This window comes from Erinaceus europaeus, chromosome 2 (genome assembly GCF_950295315.1).
Source record: "Erinaceus europaeus chromosome 2, mEriEur2.1, whole genome shotgun sequence".
NCBI lineage: Eukaryota > Metazoa > Chordata > Mammalia > Eulipotyphla > Erinaceidae > Erinaceus > Erinaceus europaeus.
In genome coordinates, this window is record NC_080163.1 from 133467753 (window position 1) to 133490130 (window position 22378).

A 22378-nucleotide genomic window follows, 5' to 3' on the forward strand; every position below is an offset into this window, starting at 1 on the left:
CCCATCCCCCACCCCATGATCTAATTTTTAATCCCACTGTGACATCTGCTCTGTGGCTCAGGAATGGGCTCCAGGAAGACTCAGAGGGAACTTTTTTCTAGCAGGAGAATGAAGTACTTAGTAGTTGAAATGTTTGATTCTTTTGGTAGGGTAGAGAAACCATGTGACACATTGTTCTATGTGTCTTTTGTTGGGGAGAGAGTTGGAGCTCAAACCCAGGGCCTTATACATTTTTCCATTTGTATTTTATTTATTTGTTTATATATATTTATTTATTTATTTATTTTCCCATTTGTTGCCTTTGTTGTTTTTCATTGTTGTTGTAGTTGTTATTATTGACGTTGTCGTTGTTAGATAGGACAGAGAGAAATGGAGAGAGGAGGGGAAGACAGAGATGGGGAGAGAAAGACACCTGCAGACCTGCTTCACCACCTGTGAAGCGACTTCCCTGCAGGTGGGGAGCCGGGGGCTTGAACCGGGATCCTTAGCCGGTCCTTGCGCTTTGTGCCACATGCACTTAACCCGCTGCACTACTGCCTGACTCCCTTATTTGTTATTTTTTTCTTTTTTTTAATATTTATTTTATTTATTTATTCCCTTTTGTTGCCCTTGTTTTATTGTTGTAGTTATTATTGTTGTTGTCGTTGTTGGATAGGACAGAGAGAAACGGAGAGAGGAGGGGAAGACAGAGAGGAGGAGAGAAAGATAGACACCTGCAGACCTGCTTCACCGCCTGTGAAGCGACTCCCCTGCAGGTGGGGAGCTGGGGTTTGAACCGGGATCCTTATGCCGGTCCTTGTGCTTTGCGCCACCTGCGCTTAACCCGCTGCGCTACAGCCTGACTCCCTTATTTGTTATTTTTAAGATAGAGACAGAGAAGCAGAGAGAGAGAGAGAAACACCACAGCATTCTTCCCACTGAGCTGCTTAACAGCTTTAATGGAATATAAAATCTATGAAATGTCAATTCCCTGGCACCAGCATGTGCTAGAGCTGAGCAGTGGTCTAGTCTCTTTCATTTACTTATGAAAAAATATATGTTATTTTTAAAAATATATTTTAATGGTTTTATTTTATTATTATTTTTTGCCTCCAGGCTTATTGCTGGGGCTAGGTGCCTGCACCACGAATACACTGCTCCTGGAGGCTATTTTTTCCCCTCTTTTGTTGCCCTGATTGTTTTATCATTGTGGTTATTATTATTGTTGTTATTGATGTTGTTGTTGTTGGATAAGACAGAGAGAAATGGAGAGAGGAGGGGAGACATAGAGGGGGAGAGAAAGATAGACACCTGCAGACCTGCTTCACCGCCTGTGAAGCGACTCCCCTGCAGGTGGGGAGCTGTGGCCTCAAACAGGATCCTTGCCCCGTTCCTTGCACTTTGTGCCATGTGTGCTTAACCTGCTGGGCTACCACCCAACCCCCTTAAAATATTTTTTAACTTGATTTAATTTGATAGGACAGAAATTGAGAGGGGCAAGGGGGATGGAGAAGGAAAGAGAGACACCTTCAGCACTGCTTCACCACTTGTGAAGCTTTCCCCCAGCAGGCAGGGACTGGGAGCTTGAACCTGGTTCCTTGTGCATGGTGATACATACACTTAAATAGGTGTGCCACCACCTGGCCCCATGTTGTTGTTGTTGTTATTATTATGATTAAAGCTAGGAAGTTTGCATTTTGTTTCAGCCTCACAATGTCCCTGAGGAAGGTCTTTCTCCTGTTTGGGAGAGGAGTACTTTTGCCTGGAGGAGCTGGTCCTGGCCCTGGCTCCTCTCCTCCTTCAGGATAGTCTGGGAGGCTGGGGCAATCTGTTGGAGCCATTTCTGACCGACCTTGTTAACTGTTTTGTACCTCCCCAGAAACACTACTTCCCCATCAACTACAGGGTCAGCGTGCCTTATGAGGGGGTGCTCCGAGCGGCCAACATCACCAGACTGGTGAGAATCCTGTCTTCTCCCCTCATGGCGCCCAGCCTTCCAGGTGTGGTTGATCTTGGCTGGGGCCCCTGCTTGCCTGCTGTCTGTCATGCACATTGGTGGTCTCTTGGTAGCACAGGACCAGTCCCGAGGGGGTCGGTGGGATATGGGGAAGGGAAGGGTGCCTAAGAGGCTCTTATCTGGGGGTTTCAATGCTTTCCCCTATCCCTGCAGCAGAAAGCACAAGTGAGCCAGCAGGAGCTACGGTATCTGTGGGTCTGGGTGAGTCTCAGCACTACTGAGTCAGTGCAGGAGGTACTGCTGGAAAACCACCCGTCCTGGAAGTACCTGGAAGAGGTACAGACACTACTGCAGAACATCCAGCGAAGCCTTCTGGTGAGTGCGTGGTGCAGTGTCTTCATGCTTCTCTGTGTGTAAAGTGCAGCTAGCAGCTGTAGAAGGGAGGGTGTGAACACATGAAAAACTGAGAAAGGAGAGATAGGGAAGGATACAGGAAAATGAGCTCTGGAAGAAGAGGCGGGCCAGGTTGGGGTGACGGGTACACTGGAGACCTTGTATTCAGGCCCTAGCTCTCCCAGAGCCCCAGGCAAGTTACAGGGTGAGCTATCTCTGAGCCCCTATAACTTAAAAATACCCCCCTGGGGTTGGATGGTAGGGCAGTGGGTTAAGGGCAGCGGGTTAAGCACATGGCGCAAAGTGCAAGGACCTGCGTAAGGATCCCAGTTTGAGCCCCCAGCTCCCCACCTGCAGGGGGTCGCTTCATGGAAGGTGAATCAGGTCTACAGGTGTCTCTCTTTCTCTCCCCATCTTTGTCTCCCCTCCTCTCTCAACTTCTCTCTGTCCTATCCAACAACAACAGCAATGACAACAACAATAATAATGACAACAATGGTAACAACAAGGGCAACAAGATGGGAAAGTTGGCTTCGAGGAGCAGTGGATTTGTAGTGCAGTCACTGGGTCCCAGCAATAACCCTGGAGGCAAAAAAAAAAAAAAAAAAAAAAAACCTCTCCTTTTTTATCATTTAAATCATTTGTTTGTTTATTTATTTATTTATTTATTACCAGAGCACTACTGAACTCTGTCTTATGACCATGTTGGAGACTGCACCTGGGACCTTGGAGCTTCAGGCATGAAAATCACTTTGCATAGCCATTATACTCTCTCCCCAGACCTGTGCTTGTTTATGGGGAGGGGGGCTCACTGCTCAGTTCTGGCATATAGTGGTATTGGGAATTGAACCTGGGACCTTTGGGGCTTCAGGTATGAAAATGTGATGTGCTACCCTCTGTGCTATCATACTGATGCCCATAACATTTTTTGGAGGGGAATATTCTAGGGGCACAGTTCAATTCAGTATACTTCACCACTGCAGCCCCAGCTTTCCTTGCTTTCCATTGCAGCCTTGGTACCTGCCCCCATCTTACCTCTGTCCCCATGGGATCTCAGTACCATATTCCTTTGTCAGTTATTGTGAAGAGAAGCCCCTGAGCTTGGAGCCTGAGAGTCAACCTCTTCACTGTGCCTTCCTCCTTGGAGGGCCCATATGAGGGTCCTTTGCAGTGTGGAGGTGGGGAGTATCTTTGCATCCTGAAGGACTATTTCCAGGGCTGACTATGCCTGAGCTGGAACAGCAAGGTACCCCCACCTCCACCTGTCCTAGGCTGTCCTTTGCTGTGTTCCATGCTCCAGTGACTTGAAAGAGAAGAGATTCAATGTTGTTCTTGGCTGAGGAGTCTCAGGGGGGATCCTCCTGGACATGGGGTGCTTACTGGAAGAAGGAGAGAAACTACTGGCAGGGAAACATTGTCCTTATCTCTGGTTGTGCAGCTGGGGTGGGTGGGGGGGTTGGGGAGGGACAGCCTCCACATTCTCCTGGGATGCAGCTGTCTCTTCACCAACAGGTGGGAGGGCAGTGACACCCAAAATATTAATGGACTTAAAAAATAGATTTATGCGGGAGTCGGGTGGTAGTGCAGTGGGTTAAGTGCATGTGGTGCAAAGCGCAAGGACTGGCATAAAGATCCCGGTTCAAGCCCCCGGCTCCTCACCTGCAGAGGAGTCACTTCACAAGTGGTGAAGCAGGTCTGGAGGTGTCTGTCTTTCTTTCCCCTTCTCTGTCTTCCCCTCCTCTCTCCATTTCTCTCTGTCCTATCCAACAATGATGACATCATCAACAACAATAATAACTACAACAATAAAACAAGGGCAACAAAAGGGAAAATAAATAAAAATTTAAAAAATAGATTTCTTTATTTATTAATATGAGAGTGAGAAAGAGGGAACCATAACATTCCTCTGGCATATGCCGTGCCTGAGATTCCACTTGGACCTCATGCTTTTTAAAGACCAAGGCTTTGTTTACTGTCCACTTCTAGGCTGAGGTTTGGTTTCCTTTCTCTTTCTCTTCTTATTTCTCCTCTTCTTCTTTGCCTTCATATTTATTTGTTTCTGAGAGGGAGGGAAAGAGCATCACCCTGGAACATGCTGTACTGGAGCTCAAACTCAGGACCTCATGTTTGAGATTCCCACACACTGAGCTATCTCCTGTGTCATGACTAATAGTTTCATGTCTTCCAGGGTGTGGAGGTCAGTCCCAAGGTGGATACTTTGTTATCACTCCTGAGTGCCTCAGGGCTGAACCTGAAGCTGGTACGACCCAAAGCCCTGTTGGACAATTGCTTCCGTGTCATGGACCTGCTGTACTGCTCTTGCTGTAAGGACCAGGGGCAGGGGCTGGGGTCAAAATGCTGCACCTGAGCCTGGGTGGTTGGACAGAGTTGTACCCAGCTAGGTCTGAGGACAAGAGGGGAAGGGGGAGTTAACCACTCTTGCAGTCTTTCCTTTTTCTGTTCTCTGCAGGTAAACAAAGCTCCATTGTAACGTGGCAGAATTGTGAGCTACCGAGCCCCCATCCCAACAGCCCAGAGCCCTTGTCACAGTGCATGGCCACCCAGCTGTATCCCCCATCCCAGCAGCCCCCAGTCTCTCTGTGGCACTCCTCAGAAGACAAGGCTGGACCCCCAGCTTAGTGATGCTGCTGAGGACCTGTGTGTGACCTGGGGGGCAGAGAGGGGCAGCTACTGCAGGAGTGGGTGGTAGTGGGGATCTCCCTAGTGGTAGAGGAGCCCCAGAATGGTGTTCCTTTGAAGGGGAGTCTGTGTCCTACAGGGGCCCAGTCTCCAATCTCCAGTAGTTCACATGGTCTCGCCAGGAGCAGGGCTGCCTGGGGAGCACTTAAAGGTGGAACTCAGAGCTCCTGGCTCTTCCTGGTCACCTCCCTTGCCTGGAGGCCATGGAAGATGGTCCCCTGTGGCTTGTGGAGGTGGTGGACAGGTGGGCAGATGGGGGAGCAACATTCAGCAAGGCCAGGACAGGTAGTGCCCAAGCTACTTCTTGCCACAGCAAATGTTCTTCTGGTTCCTTTTATTATTTTTTTTTTCTATTAAACATCTGCTTTGTTTTCTTTGGTTTGGCCTTGGGTTGCATCTTGGAGGGTGAACCTGGAAAGGGTCACAGTACCCCTCTCTCTCCCACGGCTCCAGCTGACAAGTACAGGAGATGGGGGTGGGGGTGGAGAGGGGTGTCTGATGTCTGTCTGGTCCTAGTGTTAGCCTTTCAGGTTTCTGATTTGGAGCTGAAGGGCTCCTCGGCCAGGGTCAGAAATATTTGTGGATGGCTTTCTAGCAGCTCTGCTCTAGTGCATACTCCTCAGCAAGGTGTAGAGGGGGGAGGTATAAGGGGTCCCCCATTATTGCCTCCTGGCCACTCTCCCTCCTCCATCTGGATGCCCTCAGATAACTCCACATTAGGGAAAGGCCTGAAGTCATCAAAAGGAAGGTCTTGGTACAGGACCTGCACCCTCCTAACTCCCTCCTCCCCACCATATGTGGGATGGGAATAGGTGCTGGGGGCTCTGGGGAGTGGTGGCAGATGAGCAGAGCAAGAAGCCAGGCAGAGGCACAGTGTTAATTACAGTACAACTTTATTAATACTGGAATCTTCACAGTGCATTTGTTACTTGTAGCAGTGACTATTTAAATCAAGGAGAGGGTGGGAGAGGGGCCTGGAAAAAAGAGAATTTATCTGAAAACCGACAGAAAGAAAAGAAACAGAATGGTTTTGAAGGGATGATGGGGACCCCCCGGGCAGGTGATGGTGCAGGGGGAGAAAGGGTGAGTAGGAACCAGGTGGGATGTCCTGGGGTGGGGAAATAAATTAAAAAAAAAAAAAAGGAACAAGTTAACAACAGCACCAGAAAAGTTACTTCAGTCAAAAGATGCTTTTAAAAAGAATATTTCTCTGTACAAAAATGAAAAATAAAACCAACGTAAAGAAGTTTCCCCCCAAACCAAAGTTTGTGACATGGGATGGTTGTTTCGGATCCCAAGGGGGCGGGCCTACAAGACGGGCACTAAATGGAGGCTTCACGGGAACAGAGGAGTTATGTACAGTGTGTGTGTGTGTGTGTGTGTGTGTGTGTGTGTCTTGGATGGGGTGGGACAGTGGAGCACAGGTGGGCAACTTACTCCCTCCCTGAGCCTATAAATTCACTACCCCACCAGGGGGCACCCTCTTCTTCCATGGGACTCAGCCACACCCCCACCTACTTCAAACCCTGCTCAGCACACACATTCTGCGGCTTCCTCACCAGCTCACACAGCAAACCCTGGCCTGAGGCTCCCCAAGATGGCCATCTGCTTTCCCAGCCCCTTCTGGCCTGGTTCACTCTTCAGGTGCCAGAGCTCAGCAAGGACCTTCTCAGACCTAGCAACTTACAGGTTCCTTTCTCTGTCTGCCCTTGCGGTACCCAGGGGCCATCACTCATTCAGGGGCACCCTTGGTTGCCTGGACCCCAGTTCCCGCCTGGTGCAGACCCACCCTGTTCCATCCAAACCAGGAAAGATCTACACCCTGCCCCTGGCAGCCCTGCTTTGTGGCCCCTTCTCCTTTGGAGTCTGTTACTTTGGTGAGGGGCCACAGGAAGCCCTCCACCCATCTGGGTACACGTGCTTTTACCTGCTCAGAGGTGGGTCCTGGTGCTCTATGGGGAGATCGCCCCAACCCCACCAGTCAGGACTGGGACTTGGGCAGGGAGAGAATAGGCCACCCGGAAATGACATCTACTCTGGCCCCAACCTTCCTCCCAACACCTCCTTTAGGCTGCTGTGCTCCAATCATTGGAAAACAATGCCCATCCCCTGGCTTTGGGGAGTGGGTTTGGTTCTCCTCCTCCTGCCATGGGCCCACCAGGCCCCTGTGGGGACCTTGGTCCCTCAGGCACTCAGACACACCCTGTACTATCCACCCTGTCTCCACACGCACACAGCCCTCGTCCAGTGGGCTCCATTTTATTATACTTGTAAAATAACCACCCCCATCGTCCTTTGCAGCTCTAGCCCCCGCCCCCAAATGTGGCCAAAACCAGGATCAAAGTGCCACCGGAGTGAATGTCCCACATGCCCAGGTGTGGAGGGAAACACCTGAGAGCAGCTCCAGCGAGGCTGGTCAGATGACCCTGGGGCCTCTGGACTCCTCTCCCTGCTGCCCCCACTCTCAGACCCCTAAACCAGCCACACCTACTGGGGCAGGGAGACTGCCTCAGGAGTGCTCCACTGCATCTTCTCCCCAACCCAACTTGAACCCTAGGCCCTCTTCCCCCCGGGTGGGGAGGCCAATCCTCTGTGCACAGACACCCCCCACCCCCATGGGGCAGCTGGGAGAGTGGGAGGGGAGAGAGAGGGGCTGAGGCAAGAGTTCAGGAAAAACCCTGGCAACCCGGCAGGCCAGGCCAGCTAAGCTGTGGCACTGCGGTCCCCGCGGTCCCCCTTTGGGCCGGGCCGGGCCGCTCAGGGTCTGCTCGGATGTGGAAAAGGCCGGACCTGTGGGCAGGCGAGGTGGTTGGGGAGGCAAGAAAGTAGAAAACAGGCTCCGAATGCAGTTCGTGGGCCCCCTGGGCTCCCTCCTGGTGAGGTTGATTGAAGAAGTTCCTTTTGGCCTCAGCACACTGGAGGTGGGGGAACCCCCAGCTGGTTTTCCCCTTCCATCAAGCGGCTCCCCGCTGGGAGTGGGGACCCTAGGAGTAGGCCAGCCCGCGAGGCCCAGAGCTCAGGCGCTGCAGGATTGGGGTGTGTGGGGTGTGTGTGTGTGGGGGGGGCGGCAGCATCACAAGATGCGGGGCGCCGACCTGTCGTTGGTGACGGTCCTGCGGAGCCGCACCCCGCGCCGGATGGCCACCAGCATGTCTTGGGCCGGGGGGTCTCCCGCGGCGGCTGCAGCGGCGGCGTGGGCGGCAGGGGGCGGGCTGGGGGTATGGCGGGCGGGGGCGCTGCCCAGCGCGCTGGGGAAGGGGAACTGGCCATCGCCCAGGGCGTGCGCGCCCGCCACCAGCTCCCCCAGCTTCTCCACCAGGCTGTGCCTGTTGGCCGCCAGCTGCTGTTGCTGCTGCTGCTGCTGCTCGTCGTCGGGACCCGGCCGGGGCTCGGCCCCCACCCAGGCCGCGTTGGGCAGGCTCAGGCGCTTCGGGGAGGCCTGGGGCAGGTCGGGGGCCTCGTCCCCATAGAAGACGCTCTCCTCGCTGCCCGCCCGGGTGGGTCCCGCGCCCCCCGGGGAGTCGGGCACCGTGGGTGTCTTCACGGGCACGATGGGCGGCCGGATGGGGATGGGCCCCGCGCTGGACAGGGCGCGGCGCACGGCCGGCTTGGTGGACGGGGTGCGGCGGATGGTGGCCACCCCTGGGGGCGCGCCCGAGCCCGGAAGCCCGGAGCCCGGCAGCCCGGCCGTGGGCAGCCCCGCCGTGGACGCGGGGCGCTTGGTCTGGAGCAGGCGGCGGTAGTTCTGCGCGATGTTGCTGTTGCGCGGGATGGTGGACGACTTGTCAAACTCGGCGGCGGGGCCCTCGCCGTCCGCGTCCCCGTTCACCGAGTAGCAGTCATAGTCGGAGCCTGCACGTGGGTGGGGGGCGGTGGGCTGGGCTGCGGGGATGGGGTACTGGGGACCCCTGCAGTCACCCCCTTCCACCCCGCACTCCCCGACCCCCACCCCACGCTCTACCTTGGGAGGGAATGGTGTCCTCAGAGCAGGAGGGCGTGGTGGTCTGCGTGCTGTAGCCGCTCGAGTACTGCAGCGAGTCGCGGCTGCTCTTCTGGTGCTCCAGGCTCAGGCCCCGGGTCAGCACCATGGCCAGGTCGCTGGCCGCAGGGGACACCTCCTCTCCGTGCTGGGGGCGGGGACACTGCCGGATGAAGCCGCCTGCCTGGTTTCCCACCCCCAGCCCGGGCTCCAGCCCCAAGTGGTGACAGATGGACTGAGAGAGGGGCTGGGAGAGGCTTGGGGAGAGGTGGGAGCCGCTGGGGCTCCCTGGGGACAAGCCACCTACCTTGGCTGCAATGGTGGCAGGGGACATGCGGGGCCGAGGACTCTCCTCTCCACTGGGACCCAGGGTGGCCCCGCTGGCTGGGCCTGGCTCTGCATCCCGGAGGAGCTCCACTCGGTCCTTCCTCCGCTGCAGGGTGGTGCCCATAGGCTGCTCATGGGGGCCGGCCTTGGACCAGTCCTGCAGGGAGCAGCAGGCAGGTCAGGAGGGCCCGAGACCCCACCCCCTGGCCCAGGGCTTGCGGGCCTGCCTGGAGCCTGAGGCTCACAACCCCAGCCCAGGGCAGAGCCTGTAGGACTCTGTAACCTTCTCTAAGCTCTATCTGGCTTAGGGGCCTGACAGGTATCCCCATAGGGAAGATGTGAGTGTGGGGTAGGTTCTGTAGGCAGTGGTGAGGAGGAGTGGACATTGTGCACACCCTCCAGTGGAACCTGGGAACCCAGCTGGGGCAAGTGGGTAGCACTAACCGAGGTCGGAGAGCTGCACTCGCTGACAGACTGGCAGGTCTCCGAGGCCTCGGAGGATGCAGAGCTGGAGGACTTCTGCCATGCAGAGGCGAGCAGGTGTGCACAGACAGGCAGGAGTGCAGGGCAGGATGATGGGAGGAGAGAAGACATCTGTCACTGTGTGTGGCAGGCAGCAGAGGGCGCCAGCTGAGCACCCTGCTTGACGCCTCAGAGCATGCACCCCACAGCCCTGCCCAAGAACCAAAGTCAATAAAGGCCTTGCTGCTGGTGGCCTGGATGAAGCAGGCAAGGGAATAAGCCATCCTAAGGACGGGACATAGCTCAACTGGTAGGACTTTAGACTTACTTTGTGCAAGGCCCTAGTTTCAACCCCCAATGAGAGCACAATGTACCAGGGGAGCTACATTACACAGTTGATGGAGCAGGACTTTAGGTCTCCCCCCTTCTCTTCCTCTGTGTCTACCCACCCCATTCTTTTTTTTTTTTTTTTTTTTGCCTCCAGGGTTAATGCTGGGGCTCAGTGTTTGCACTACAAATCCACTGCTCCTGGAGGTTATTTTTCCCCTTTGTTGCCCTTGTTGTTTATCATCATCATTATTGTTGTTGTTGCTGTCGTTGTTGTTGGATAGGACAGAAATTGAGAGAGGAGGGGAAGACAGAGAAGGGGAGAGGAAGACACCTGCAGACCTAATACATCGCTTGTGAAGTGACCCCCCTGCAGGTGGGGGGCCGGGGGGCTCAAACTGGGTTCTTTACATTGGTCCTTGTGCTTCACACCATGTGCTCTTAACATGGTGCAATAGCCCCCACCCACCCCCCTTTTTAAGATGGTAATGGGGGGCTAGGTGATGGCACACCTGACTGAGTGCACATGTTACAGTGTGTAAGACTCAGGTACAAGTCCCCAGTCCTCACCTGCAAGGGGAAATATTTGCAAGTGGTAAAGCAGTACTGCAGGTATTTCTCTCCCCCCACCTCCCTTCTCCCTTTCTATCTCCACCTTCCTGGTTGTCTCATCCAATAAATAAAGATTAAAAAAAAAAGCTCCAAAAATGCAATAGCATCTTAAAAAAGAAAAAGAAGATAATGAACCATGGTCACCAAAACAGAAAGAAATAAAACACAACAGGTGAGGATTCAAAAGAAACAATAAACAAATATAGACATTTCCAGTGTAGTTTTGTTTGTGTAGTAATGGGAATGAACCCAGAACTTTATGTATGTTTGATGCCACCACTGAGCAGCCATACCAGGCTAAATTTTTAATCATCTTAGAAGAGAGGGAGAGAAGAGACATACACTGCCTGTAAAACATATACTCTACTGAGTGAGCTACCTCTCAGTCAGCTAATGTAACTGTTAAAACAAACAAAAATCCAAGGGAAAAATATGTTGAAAAGTCAAAGGAAAAATTCTATACTCATTCATGAAACAAAAAGTAAACTACTTATAATAAAAACATAAAATAATATTCTTAGTCTGATGAACAGTACCTATAAGGCAACTGATAGGGTCCTCTTCAAGACTGAGTTAAAGGTAAGAATGCTCACTATAGGGAGTCGGGTGGTAGCACAGCGGGTTAAGTCCACGTGGTTGTAAAGCACAAGGACCAGCAAAAGGATCCCAGTTCGAGCTCCCCACCTGCAGGGGAGTCGCTTCACAGGCGGTGAAGCAGGTCTGCAGGTGTCTTTCTCTTCCCCTCTCTGTCATCCCTTCCTCTCTCCATTTCTCTCTGTCCTATCCAACAGCAACAACATCAATAATAACTACAACAATAAAACAACAAGGGCAACAAAAGGGAATATATATATATATATATATATATATATATATATATATATATTTTTTTTTTTTTTTTAAAAAGAATGCTCACTATTGTGGTCTGGGAGGTGGCGCAGTGGATGAAACATCAGACTATCAAGCATGAGGCCCCAAGTTCAATCCTTGGCAGCACATGTACCAGAGTGATGTCTAGTTCTTTCTCTCTCCTCCTGTCTTTCTCATACATAAACAAAATCTTTTTTTAAAAAAAGAATGCTCACTATTTTTTAAAGATTAAAAAATATTTATTTCCTTTGTTGCCCTTGTTTTTTATTGTTGTAGTTAGTTGTTGTTATTGATGTTGTTGTTGGATGTTGTTGTTGGATAGGACAGAGAGAAATGGAGAGAGGAGGGGAAGACAGAGGAGGAGAGAAAGATAGACACCTGCAGACCTGCTTCACCATCTGTGAAGCGACTCCCCTGCAGGTGGGGAGCTGGGGGCTCGAACTGGGATCCTAACGCCAGTCCTTGTGCTTTGCGCCACCTGCGCTTAACCCGGTACACTACTCCTGACTCCTGCTCACTATTTTTTAAAAAAAAATTTTATTATTTATTTATTCCCTTTTGTTGCCCTTGTTGTTTTATTGTTGTAGTTATTATTGATGTTGTTGTTGGATAGGACAGAGAGAAATGGAGAGAGGAGGGGAATGCAGAGAGGGAGAGAGAAAGACACCTGCAGACCTACTTCACCGCTTGTGAAGCAACTCCTCTGCAGGTGGGGGGCTGGGAGCTCGAACCGGGATCCTTATGCCAGTCCTTGTGCTTTGCGCCACGTGTACTTAACCCGCTATGCTACCACCCGACTGCCCTGCTCACTATTTAAATTTTTTTTTATTATCTTTATTTATTGGATAGATACAGCCAGAAATCGAGAGGGAAGGGGGGGCTAGAGAGGGAGAGAGACTGTGAGACACCTGCAGCACTGCTTCACTACTCATGAAGCTTTCCCCCTGCAGATGTGGACTGGGGACTCGAACCTGGGTCCTTGTACATTGTAACATGTGCACTCAACTGGGTGCGCCACCACCTGGCCCCAAGAATGCTCACTATTATCATTTCTACTTAGCACTGAAAAGTCAAGCAGCGCTGTAAGTCCGGAAGAAGTAACAAGTTGAGGTACACTAGGTACAGAGCACACACATTACTATGTATGTGGATCTGGGTTCAGGCCTCTGGTCCCCACTTGCAGGGGGAAAGCTCCACAAAAAATGAAGCAGTGCCACAGGCATCTCTCCTTTCTCCCTCTCTTTCTCCATATTTATCTTTCTCTTGCCCTCTATCAAAGGAAGAGAGGGGGAAAATGGCCACTGGGAGTGGTGAAGTCATGCAGACACGGCAAGAACTCTGAAAAAGAACTAAAAAGCAAAGGGTTTGGGAAAAGGAATAAATAGAATGGTCATTATACATGACATGTATATAAAGAATTTTCAAGTAATTTTAACAAGCAATCATTGGATAAGCAATCATTGCATAACGATTAATTTTTTAAAACATATTTATTTCCTTTTGTTGCCCTTGCTGTAGTTATTATTGTTGTTGTTATTAATGTCACTGTTGGATAGGACAGAGAAAAATGGAGAGAGGAGGGGAAGACAGAGGGAGAAGAGAAAGACAGACACCTACAGACCTGCTTCACCACCTGTGAAATAACTCCCCTGCAGGTGGGGAGCCGGGGGCTTGAACCGGGATCCATAAGCTGGTCCTTGCACTTTGCACTACTTGCGCTTAGCCTGCTGTGCTACCACCCGACTCCCTATGATTAAATTTCTAAATAGCAATAGCTAACAAGAAAATTCTAAAAAATATATATATAATTTATAACTGCATAAACATTAAATATCAAGGAAGAAAAACACCCAGTGATAAATGTGTAAGATGCTTACATGAAAACTACAAAACATTGTTTGAGAGAGTTAGGTAAAGCCTAAAAAGGTGAAGAAGCTAATAGAATCCTGTGAGGTTTTTATTTATTTTTTTAGCTGATTTTAAAAACTATAATTTAAAAGGGCCAGGCAGTGGTGAACATATTACCATATTACAAGGACCCAGGTTTGCCCCCGCTTCTCACCCGCAGAGGGTCTGCTACATGAATGGTGAGGCAGGTCTACAGGTGCCTAACTTTCTCTCTCTGTCTCTATTTTCCCCTCCCCTCTCAATTTCTCTCTGTCCTAATAAAAAAAAAGTAGAAAGAAAAAAAAGGAATGGTCAAAGTGATGGATTTGTACTACCAGCACTGAGCTCCAGCAATAACTCTGGAGGCAAAAACCAAACAAAAAACCCCTATAATTCAACATTAATAAGGAAGTGCAAAGAGTCAAAGACAAAGGTGCAAGTGAAGCATAACAAAGCTGAAAGATATTATTTTTTATAGTTACAATCATTAAGACAGAGTGATAACAGACAAATTGATTAGTGGGCAAGAATATAAACCCTAGAAGCGATCAAGTGATTTATGACAAAGGCAGTGCCGTGGGAGAAAATATGATCTTTCAGTAAATTGTCAATCAGATATCCATATAGAAAAGTAAACCCTCCCCTACCCCAAATCAACAGAGTGATTCTTTCTAGATAAGCTGCAGACTCAAATTAGAAAGGTAAAACAAGAGGCCACCTGGTTGAGTGCACATGTTAGAGCGCAAGGATCCAGGTTCAAGGCCCTGGTCCCCACCTGCAGGGGGAAAACTTCACAAGTGGTGAAGCAGGGCTGCAGGTGTCTCTTTGCCTATCTCCCTCCCTCCCTCCCCCTTCCCTCTCGATTTCTGGCTGCCTCTATCCAATAAATAAAGATTAAAAAAAAGGTAAAGCAAAAAAGCCTTTAGAGGAAAATGTATTTGTGGTCTTTGTGTATATAACAGTGTCTCAAACAGGACATAAAAGGTAAAGATTTTTTTAAAAAATGGATAATGTAAGGCCGGGCGGTAGTGCAGTGGGTTAAGCGTACATGGTGCCAAGCGCAAGGACTGGCACAAGTATCCTGGTTCAAGCCCCTGGCTCCCCGCCTGCAGGTGGGTCGTTTCAGAAGAGGTGAAGCAGGTCTGCAGGTGTCTTTCTCCCCACCCCCCCGTCTTCCCCTCCTCTCTCCATTTCTCTCTGTCCTATCCAACAACAGCAGTGACAATAATAATAATAACGACAACAACAAGGGTAACAACAAGGGAAATAAAATGGGGAAAATGGCCTCCAGGAGCAGTGGATTCTTAGTGCAGGCCCCAAGCCTCAGCAATGACCCTGGAGGCAAAAAAAAAAAAAAAAAAAAGAAGGATAATGTAACATATATTAAAATTGAGAATTTCAGGTCTTTAAAAGGTATCATTGGGAGTCGGGCAATAGCACAGCAACTTAAGCGCAGGCGGTGCAAAGCACAAGAACCGGCATAAGGATCCCGGTTTGAGCCCCCAGCTACCCATCTGCAGGGGAGTCGCTTCACAGGTGATGAAGCAGGTCTGCAGGTGTCTTTCTCTCTCCCTCTCTGCATTCCCCTCCTCTTTCCATTTCTCTGTCATATCCAACAACAACGACATCAATAACAACAATAATTACTACAACAATAAAACAACAAGGGCAACAAAAGGGAATAAATAAATATTTAAAAAAAGATATCATTAAGGGGGAGATAGCATAATGGTTATGCAAAAAGTCTTTTATGCCTGAGGCATCAATGGCCCTGGTTCAATCCCCACCATAAGCTAGAGCTGAGCAGTGCTTTGGTAAAAAAATGAAACAAACAAAAACTAAAAAAAATCTTATTAAGAGAGTAAGAATGCAGGACCAGGTGGTGGCGCACCTGGTTGAGCGCACATGTTATAATGCTCAAGGACCCGGGTTTGAGCCCCCAGTCCCCACCTGCAGAGGGAAAGCTTTGCAAGTGGTGAAGCAGTGCAGCAGGTGTCTCTCTTTCTCTCTCCCTCTCTATTTCCCTTATCCTCTCAATTTCTGGCTGTCTCTAGTCAATAAATAAAGATAATAATAATAATAATAGAGACAGAATAAGAAGGCAACCTATAGAATCAGAGAAGATATCAGGTGAAGGACTATTTTCTACAATATCTGATAAACCACAAATCAAAAAGATAGGTCAGAAGGAAGCTCACCTCATAGTAGTACATTTTTTAAAATTATGTTTATTTATTTATTGGACAGAGACAGCCAGAAATTGAGACATAAGGGGCTGACAGAGAAGGAGAGAGACAGAGAGACACCTTCACCACTGCTTCACCACTCATAAAGCTTCCCTCCTGCAGGTGAGGACTGGGGGTTCAAACCCAGGTCCTTGCAACCACCAGGCCCCTGTAGCACAAATTATTTACCATGAGTGAAGACCTTACATCCAGTCCCCAGAACTATGTACAGCACCAAGCTCCATGAGTGTGGTATCTGTCCTCTCTGTTTCCCCCTTTCTCTTTTTCTCTTTTAATATGCAGTTAAAAGGGAATAATGTCTTTTGGGGGGCTGGGTGGCAAACGCTAGAAGAAGAAGAAGGTAGCACAGTGGGTTAAGTGCACATGGCACAAAGGCATAAGGATCCCCGTTCAAGCCCCTTGCTTCCCACCCGCAGGTGAGTCGCTTCACAAGCGGTGAGGCAGGTCTGCAGGTGTCTATCTTTCTCTCCCACTCCTTGTCTTCCCTTCCTCTTTTGATTTCTCTCTGTCCTATCCAACAAAAATGACATCAATAACAACAACAACAACGATAAATAACAAGGGCAACAAAAAAGGGTAAAGTAGCCTTCAGGAGCAGTGGACTCACAGTGCAGGCACCAAGCCCCAGCAATAAGCCTGGAGGCAAAAAAAGAAGTGCCAAGTGTTGGTGTATTGCACCAAAGTAAAAGACCCTGGAGTGGGTGGGGGGTAGGGTTCAGGTCCTGGAACAAGATGGCAAAGGACTTAGTGGGGGTTGTATTGTTTTGTGGAAAACTGGGAAATGATATGCATGTACAAACTGTTGAATGTAAAACGTTAATCCCCCAATAAAGAAATAATAAAAAAAAAGTGCAAAGTGCTCTACCCTACTGATCACCAGGAAAATGAAAATGCAACACACAGGGCATTCCCATTGTCTACCTGCTGGGAGGGCTAACAAGAAGTCAGATACCAAGGGCAGGTGGTGTCAGGCAAACCCAATTGAGAGCTTTTCTGCAAAGCACTAGTCGAGTATTCTTCAAAAGTATAAAGCTGTGCGGCTGACAAGATAGCTGAGCTGAATAGTGAACCTGCTTTGTCATGTATACAACCCAGGTTTGAGCCTGGCCCCCACCACACGGGGAAGCTTTAGTGCTCTGATGTTTTGCCTTCCCTCCTTCTGTCTCTCTTTGTGAACAAGTTGGCCTAGCGTGGTGAAGCCCGGACAATGACAATAACAAAAAAGTGTCAGTTATGAAAGAAGAGGGACTGAAGAGCTCTTATAGACTGGGGGATCCTGCAGAGTGCAATGTAGGGTGCCTTTGGATCTAGGACTCCTGAATCAGGAAGAAAAGTTATTAATGGGAAAACTAGTAGAAGTGGCTAAATCTCGTAGATTAATGAGTAGTATTAGGATTAATTGAGATGTTAAATTAGAGAAGGATGTAGCAAGTGTACAGGGTTTTTTTTTTTTTTTCCCCTTTGCCACCAGGGTAATTGTTGGGGCTTGGTGCCTGCACGATTCCATGGTTCTCAGAGGCCATGTTCTTTCTCTTTATCTCTCTTGTCTCTCTTTATCTTCCATTCTTCTTTCTTTTTTCTTATAGAGACAGAAATAGGGAGAAAGAGACAGCTGCAGCACTGCTTCATCACTCATGAAGCTTCTGACCTGCAGGTGGGAACAGAGGTTTCAACCCCCTTGAGATGGTAAAGCTGTGATCTACCAGGCACACCATCACCTAATCCCCTTGTTTTATAACTTTATTTATTTATCTTTGCCTCCAGGGTTATGTGGTGCATTCTATTAAGAGCACACATTACCATGTGCAGGGACTCGGATCCAAGCCCTTGCTCCCCATTTACAGGGGAAAGCTTCATAAGCAATGAAGCAGGTCTTTAGGTGTCTCCCTCCCTCCCTCCCTCCCTCCCTCCCTCCCTCCCTCCCTCCCTTCCTTCCTTCCTTCCTTCCTTCCTTCCTTCCTTCCTTCCTTCCTTTATTTCTTCCTGCCTTTCTCCCTTTCCCCCCTTTCTTTCTTTCAACCCAGGAGGTGGCACAGTGGCTAGTGTTGGACTTTGAAGCATCTTCCCCTGAGAGTCCAGGGTTGCCAGCACTGCCAGATGCTGAAGCTGAATGATACTCTGGTCTTTCTCTTTCACAAACAAAACAACATTAACAACAACAACAACAACCCTCAGTGAATAAGCTGAAGAGCTACAAAATGGAGAAAAATTCAACTGAAAAGATATACCTACTTTTGGGAGTCGGGCGGTAGCGCAGCAAGTTAAGCACAGGTGGTGCAAAGTGCAAGGAACGGCGTAAGGATCCTGGTTCAAGCCCCCGGCTCCCCACCTGCAAGGGAGTCGCTTCACAGGTGGTGAAGCTTCACAGGTGGTGAAGCAGGTCTGCAGGTCTGCAGGTTTCTGTCTTTCTCTCCCCCTCTCTGTCTTCCCCTCCTCTCTCCATTTCTCTCTGTCCTATCCAAGGGTGACATCAATAACAACAACAATAAAACAACAAGGGCAACAAAAGGGATTATATATATTATATATATTATACCTACTATTTCAGCCACCAAGTTGCAGATGCTACCATGATGCCAAACTGACTTTCCAGGGAAGACAACCTCACCAATGTGTCCTGGAACCCCACCTCCCCAGAGCCATGCCCCACTAGGAAAAGACAGGGACAGGGCAGGAGTATGGATCAACCTGTCAGTGCCCATGTTCAGCAGAGAAGCAATTACAGAAGCCTGACCTTCCACCTTCTGCACCCTATAATGATCCTGGGTCCATGCTCCCAGAGGGATAAAGAATAGGAAAGCAGGGGGCCAGCCACTAGCACACTGGGTTAAGCGCACATGGTGCGGTATAGGGATCCCAGTTCAGGCCCCCGGCTCCCCACCTGCAGGGGAGTCGCTTCACAGGCGGTGAAGCAGGTCTGCAGGTGTCTATCTTTCTCTCCCCTTCTCTATCTTCCCCTCCTCTCTCCATGTCTCTGTGTCCTATCCAGCAACAACAATAACAATGGCAACAATGACAAGGGCAACAACAAGGGCAAGAAAAATGTGGAAAATGGCCTCCAGGAGCAGTGGATTCATAGTGCAAGCACCGAGCCTCAGCAATGACCCTGGAGGCAGAGAAAAAAAAAAAAGAATAGGAAAGCTGGGGGCCGGGCGATAGCGCAGTGTAAGCGCACATGGCGCAAAGCACAACAACTGGTCTAAGGGTCCCAGTTTAAGTGTTTGAGTCCCCGGTTCCCCCTCTGTAGAGGGGTTGCTTCACGTTTGGTGAAGCAGGTCTGCAGGTATCTATCTTTCTCTCCCCTCTCTGTCTTCCCTTCCTCTCTCAATTTCTCTCTGTCCTATCTACCAACAACAATAGTGATAACAATAACAACAACAAGGGAACAAAACTGGGGAAAAAAATGGCCTCTAGGAGCAGTGGGTTTATGGTGCAGGCACCGAGGCCCAGCAATAAACCTGGAGGCCAAAAAAAAAAAAAAAAGGAAAGCTTTCAAGGGAGGGAATGGGATACAGAACTCTAGTAGTGGGAATTATGTGGAACTGTATACCTCTTATCCTATGGTTGTGTCGATATTTTTTATTTTATAAATACATTTTTAAATTAATTTATTTATTATTGGCTACAGAGATAAATTGAGAGGGGATGAGGAGACAGAAAGAGAGACAGAAATACACCTGCAGTCCTGCTTCACCACTCATAAAGCTTTCCCCCTGCAGGTGGGGACCAGGGGCTTGAACCGGGGTCCTTGTGCACTGTAATAAGTGCTTAACCAGGTACACCACCACCTATAATTTTTTTAAAAAGTTAGTAATAAAAAAAAAGATATACCTAAAGAAATGATATAGGGGGCCGGGCGGCGGAGCACCAGGTTAAGCACACACAGTATGAAGTACAATGGCCCAGCCAAGGCTCTGGGTTCAAGCCTCTGGCTCTTGCAGGGAGGATGCTTCTGCAGGTGTCTATCTTTCTCCCCCTCAGGCTCCCCGTCCCCTCTCAATTTCTCTCTGTCCCACCCAAAAATGGCCTTCAGGAGCAGTGGGTTTGTAGTGCAGGCACCAAGCCCCAGTGATAATCCTGGAGAAAAAAAAAAAGATATAGACTGTAGTATAGAGAAACAATGAGCTGTAAAGTAGGAGCTATAAGACACAGAAAAACAACTCAGGAGGTGGCACAGTGCCTAGTGTTGGACTTTGAAGCATGAGATCAGAAGTTCAATCCTCACATCAAATTTACCAGAGTAATGCTCTGGTTCTTTTTCTCTCGCCTGATCCAAAATAAATAAAATAAATAAATAAGTAAGTAAGTAAATCTTCTTAAAAAGGTACAGAAAAATGGCTCAGGAGGTCATTCAGTGGGTAGAACATAGGACTTGCATGTATGATTCTGTGTTTGACCCCTGACAATACATATGCTAGAGCAGATTGCTGTCTTCTGTCCCTCTTTTTCTCTCGTTAAATAAATAAAGTAAAAATAAGTCATTTTTAAAAGGAGAAAGTCACAGGAAGACAGAATGCTAAGGGCTAATGCTTAGGGAGAGACTAAAAAAAATATCGAAGAAGGGTATTTTTCTGGGAATCCCCAGAACATATGTAAGACATGAATATGGACACAGGAATACTAATACACCAAGTGAAATTGAATTAAAATCCATGAGTAGACATATTAAGAAAACTAAAAAGGGGAGTTGGGCGGTAGCGCAGCAAGTTAAGCTCACGTGGTGCGAAGTGCAAGGACCGGCATAAGGATCCAGGTTCGAGCCCCCGGCTCCCCACCTGCAGGGGAGTCGCTTCACAGGTGGTGAAGCAGGTCTGCAGGTGTCTGTCTTTCTCTCCCCCTCTCTGTCTTCCCCTCCTCTCTCCATTTCTCTCTGTCCTATCCAACAACGATGACATCATCAACAACAACAATAAAAATAAGGACAACAAAAGGGAATAAATAAATAAAATTTTTTTTTTAATTTTAAAAAGTTTAAAAAAAAAACAAAAAACAGAAAACTAAAGAGAAGATCTTAGTGACTAGGGAGAGCGAGCCGATCATTCACAAGCCACAATAATGGGACCGAGGGCAGACCTCCCAACCAGTGATGGAAGCCAGTATGTAGTGTGTTCTAAGCAAGGAGAAAGAATAACCACCATTCCAGAACTGTGCCCTTGGCATAACTTGAGAGAGAGAGAGAGAGAGAGAGAGAGAAAGGAGAGAGAGGGCAGGCAACAGAAAGTAAACTTTCAGAGAAACAAAGAGACTTTATTTAAGACCTTTCCTAAAAAAACTTCTAAAGGATGTACCTTACTTTAGAAAGAAGGAAACTTGAGGTGCAAGAGAAAAGGAAGAAGTGTGTGAACCTATGGGTAAAACTAAACAGGTGCCCTGAATAGCAAATAATGATGACATTAAGAAGAAAAACGATATCTGTGGTTCTTATAAAAATAGAGAGGATAGTATAATAGTTTGTATGTCTGCAGGGAGTGGACGACTGTAATTAAAATGTATACGAAGCCTTTGAATCATTCAGGCAGTGGGTTTGAGACTTTGCAAAGGATGCATGGTGAGTGCAATTTCAAGGTAACCTGTTAAGAGAAGAGAGACCACTTGTAATCTAGGAGGGGGAATAATAGGACAAGGAAAAAACAAAAGGCAAGGGAAGAGATGTGAAAGAGGCAGAAGTCCAAATATGTCAGTAATCATAGGAAGTATAGGTAGATTTAAAATGCCCATTAAGAGACAGGGTTTGTCAAGCTGGATAAAAGAAAATGTAAGCACATACCGTTTACAAGAAACCCTAAAACATAAGGATACAGCGAGTTTAAGAATAGAGATGGGGAATGAGAACACAAATATTGGATAGAACGAAGCTGAGGGAGCTATAGTTACAGCAAACAAAGCAGATTTTAAGATAGAATGTACACTCAGTAGTAAAGCTGAGCCCGTGGATGTGTGAGGCCCTGGGTTTGATCTTCTGTGCTACATTAAAGAGAAAAAGAAAGAAAGAAAGGGAGGGAGGAAGAAAGAAAGAAAATATAAAGAATAGAGGATCAATGATATCATATTAGAAGATCCAATTCACCATGAAGAATAAGATTTTTAAAATTGGATGGGGGCCAGGTGATGGAATACGTGGTTAAGCACAAGCATTACAGTGAACCAGGTTCAAGGACCCAGGTTCAAGCCCCCGGTCCCCACCTGCAGGGGGAAAGCTTCAAGTGGTGAAGCAGGGCTGCAGGTGTCTGTCTGTCCGTCTCTCTCCCTCCCTGTCTCTGCCTACGTTCTCGATTTCTCCATCTCTATCCAATAATAAGTAAATAAAATACATATTTTATAATGTTTAATAAATAAAGTGAAATAAGTCAGAAACAGAAGGATGAATATGGGATGATCTCACTCTCAGGCCGAAGTTGAAAAACAAGATCAGAAGAGAAAACACAAGTAGAACCTGAACTGGAATTGGCGTATTGCACCCAAGTAAAAGACTCTGGGGTGGCGGGGGTGGGGTGGGGGTGGGGGAATATACAGGTCCAAGAAGGATGATAGAGGACCTAGTGGGGGTTGTATTGTTCTATGGAAAATGAAAAATGTTATGCATGTACAAACTCTTGTATTTACTGTCGAATGTAAAACATTAATTCCCCAATAAAGAAA

At 48.5% G+C, this 22378-nt stretch overlaps 2 protein-coding genes across 13 annotated transcripts in view; one reads left to right on the forward strand and one right to left on the reverse strand.

The window, feature by feature from the left end:
• IL34 (interleukin 34) overlaps positions 1-5402 on the forward strand; it is a 91119-nt gene extending 85717 nt beyond the window's left edge. For 2 of the 5 annotated variants that reach the window (XM_060185203.1, XM_060185204.1), the window contains 5 exons: positions 1859-1936; positions 2150-2311; positions 3005-3067; positions 4518-4653; positions 4800-5402. In XM_060185203.1, coding sequence (XP_060041186.1) covers positions 1859-1936; positions 2150-2311; positions 3005-3067; positions 4518-4653; positions 4800-4969 — 609 coding nt within the window. In that variant the 3' untranslated portion in view covers positions 4970-5402. The remainder of the gene's footprint in view (positions 1-1858; positions 1937-2149; positions 2312-3004; positions 3068-4517; positions 4654-4799) is intronic. The other 3 variants (XM_060185205.1, XM_007526684.3, XM_016189800.2) reach the window with 3 other exon arrangements.
• A 503-nt stretch (positions 5403-5905) lies between these two features.
• Positions 5906-22378, reverse strand: part of MTSS2 (MTSS I-BAR domain containing 2) — a 28694-nt gene continuing 12221 nt past the window's right edge. For 2 of the 8 annotated variants that reach the window (XM_060185185.1, XM_060185188.1), the window contains exons 11-14: positions 9780-9854; positions 9277-9492; positions 8991-9228; positions 5906-8881 (exon numbers count right to left, since the gene is read on the reverse strand). In XM_060185185.1, coding sequence (XP_060041168.1) covers positions 8103-8881; positions 8991-9228; positions 9277-9492; positions 9780-9854 — 1308 coding nt within the window. In that variant the 3' untranslated portion in view covers positions 5906-8102. The remainder of the gene's footprint in view (positions 8882-8990; positions 9229-9276; positions 9493-9779; positions 9855-22378) is intronic. The other 6 variants (XM_060185190.1, XM_016189799.2, XM_060185186.1 and 3 more) reach the window with 5 other exon arrangements.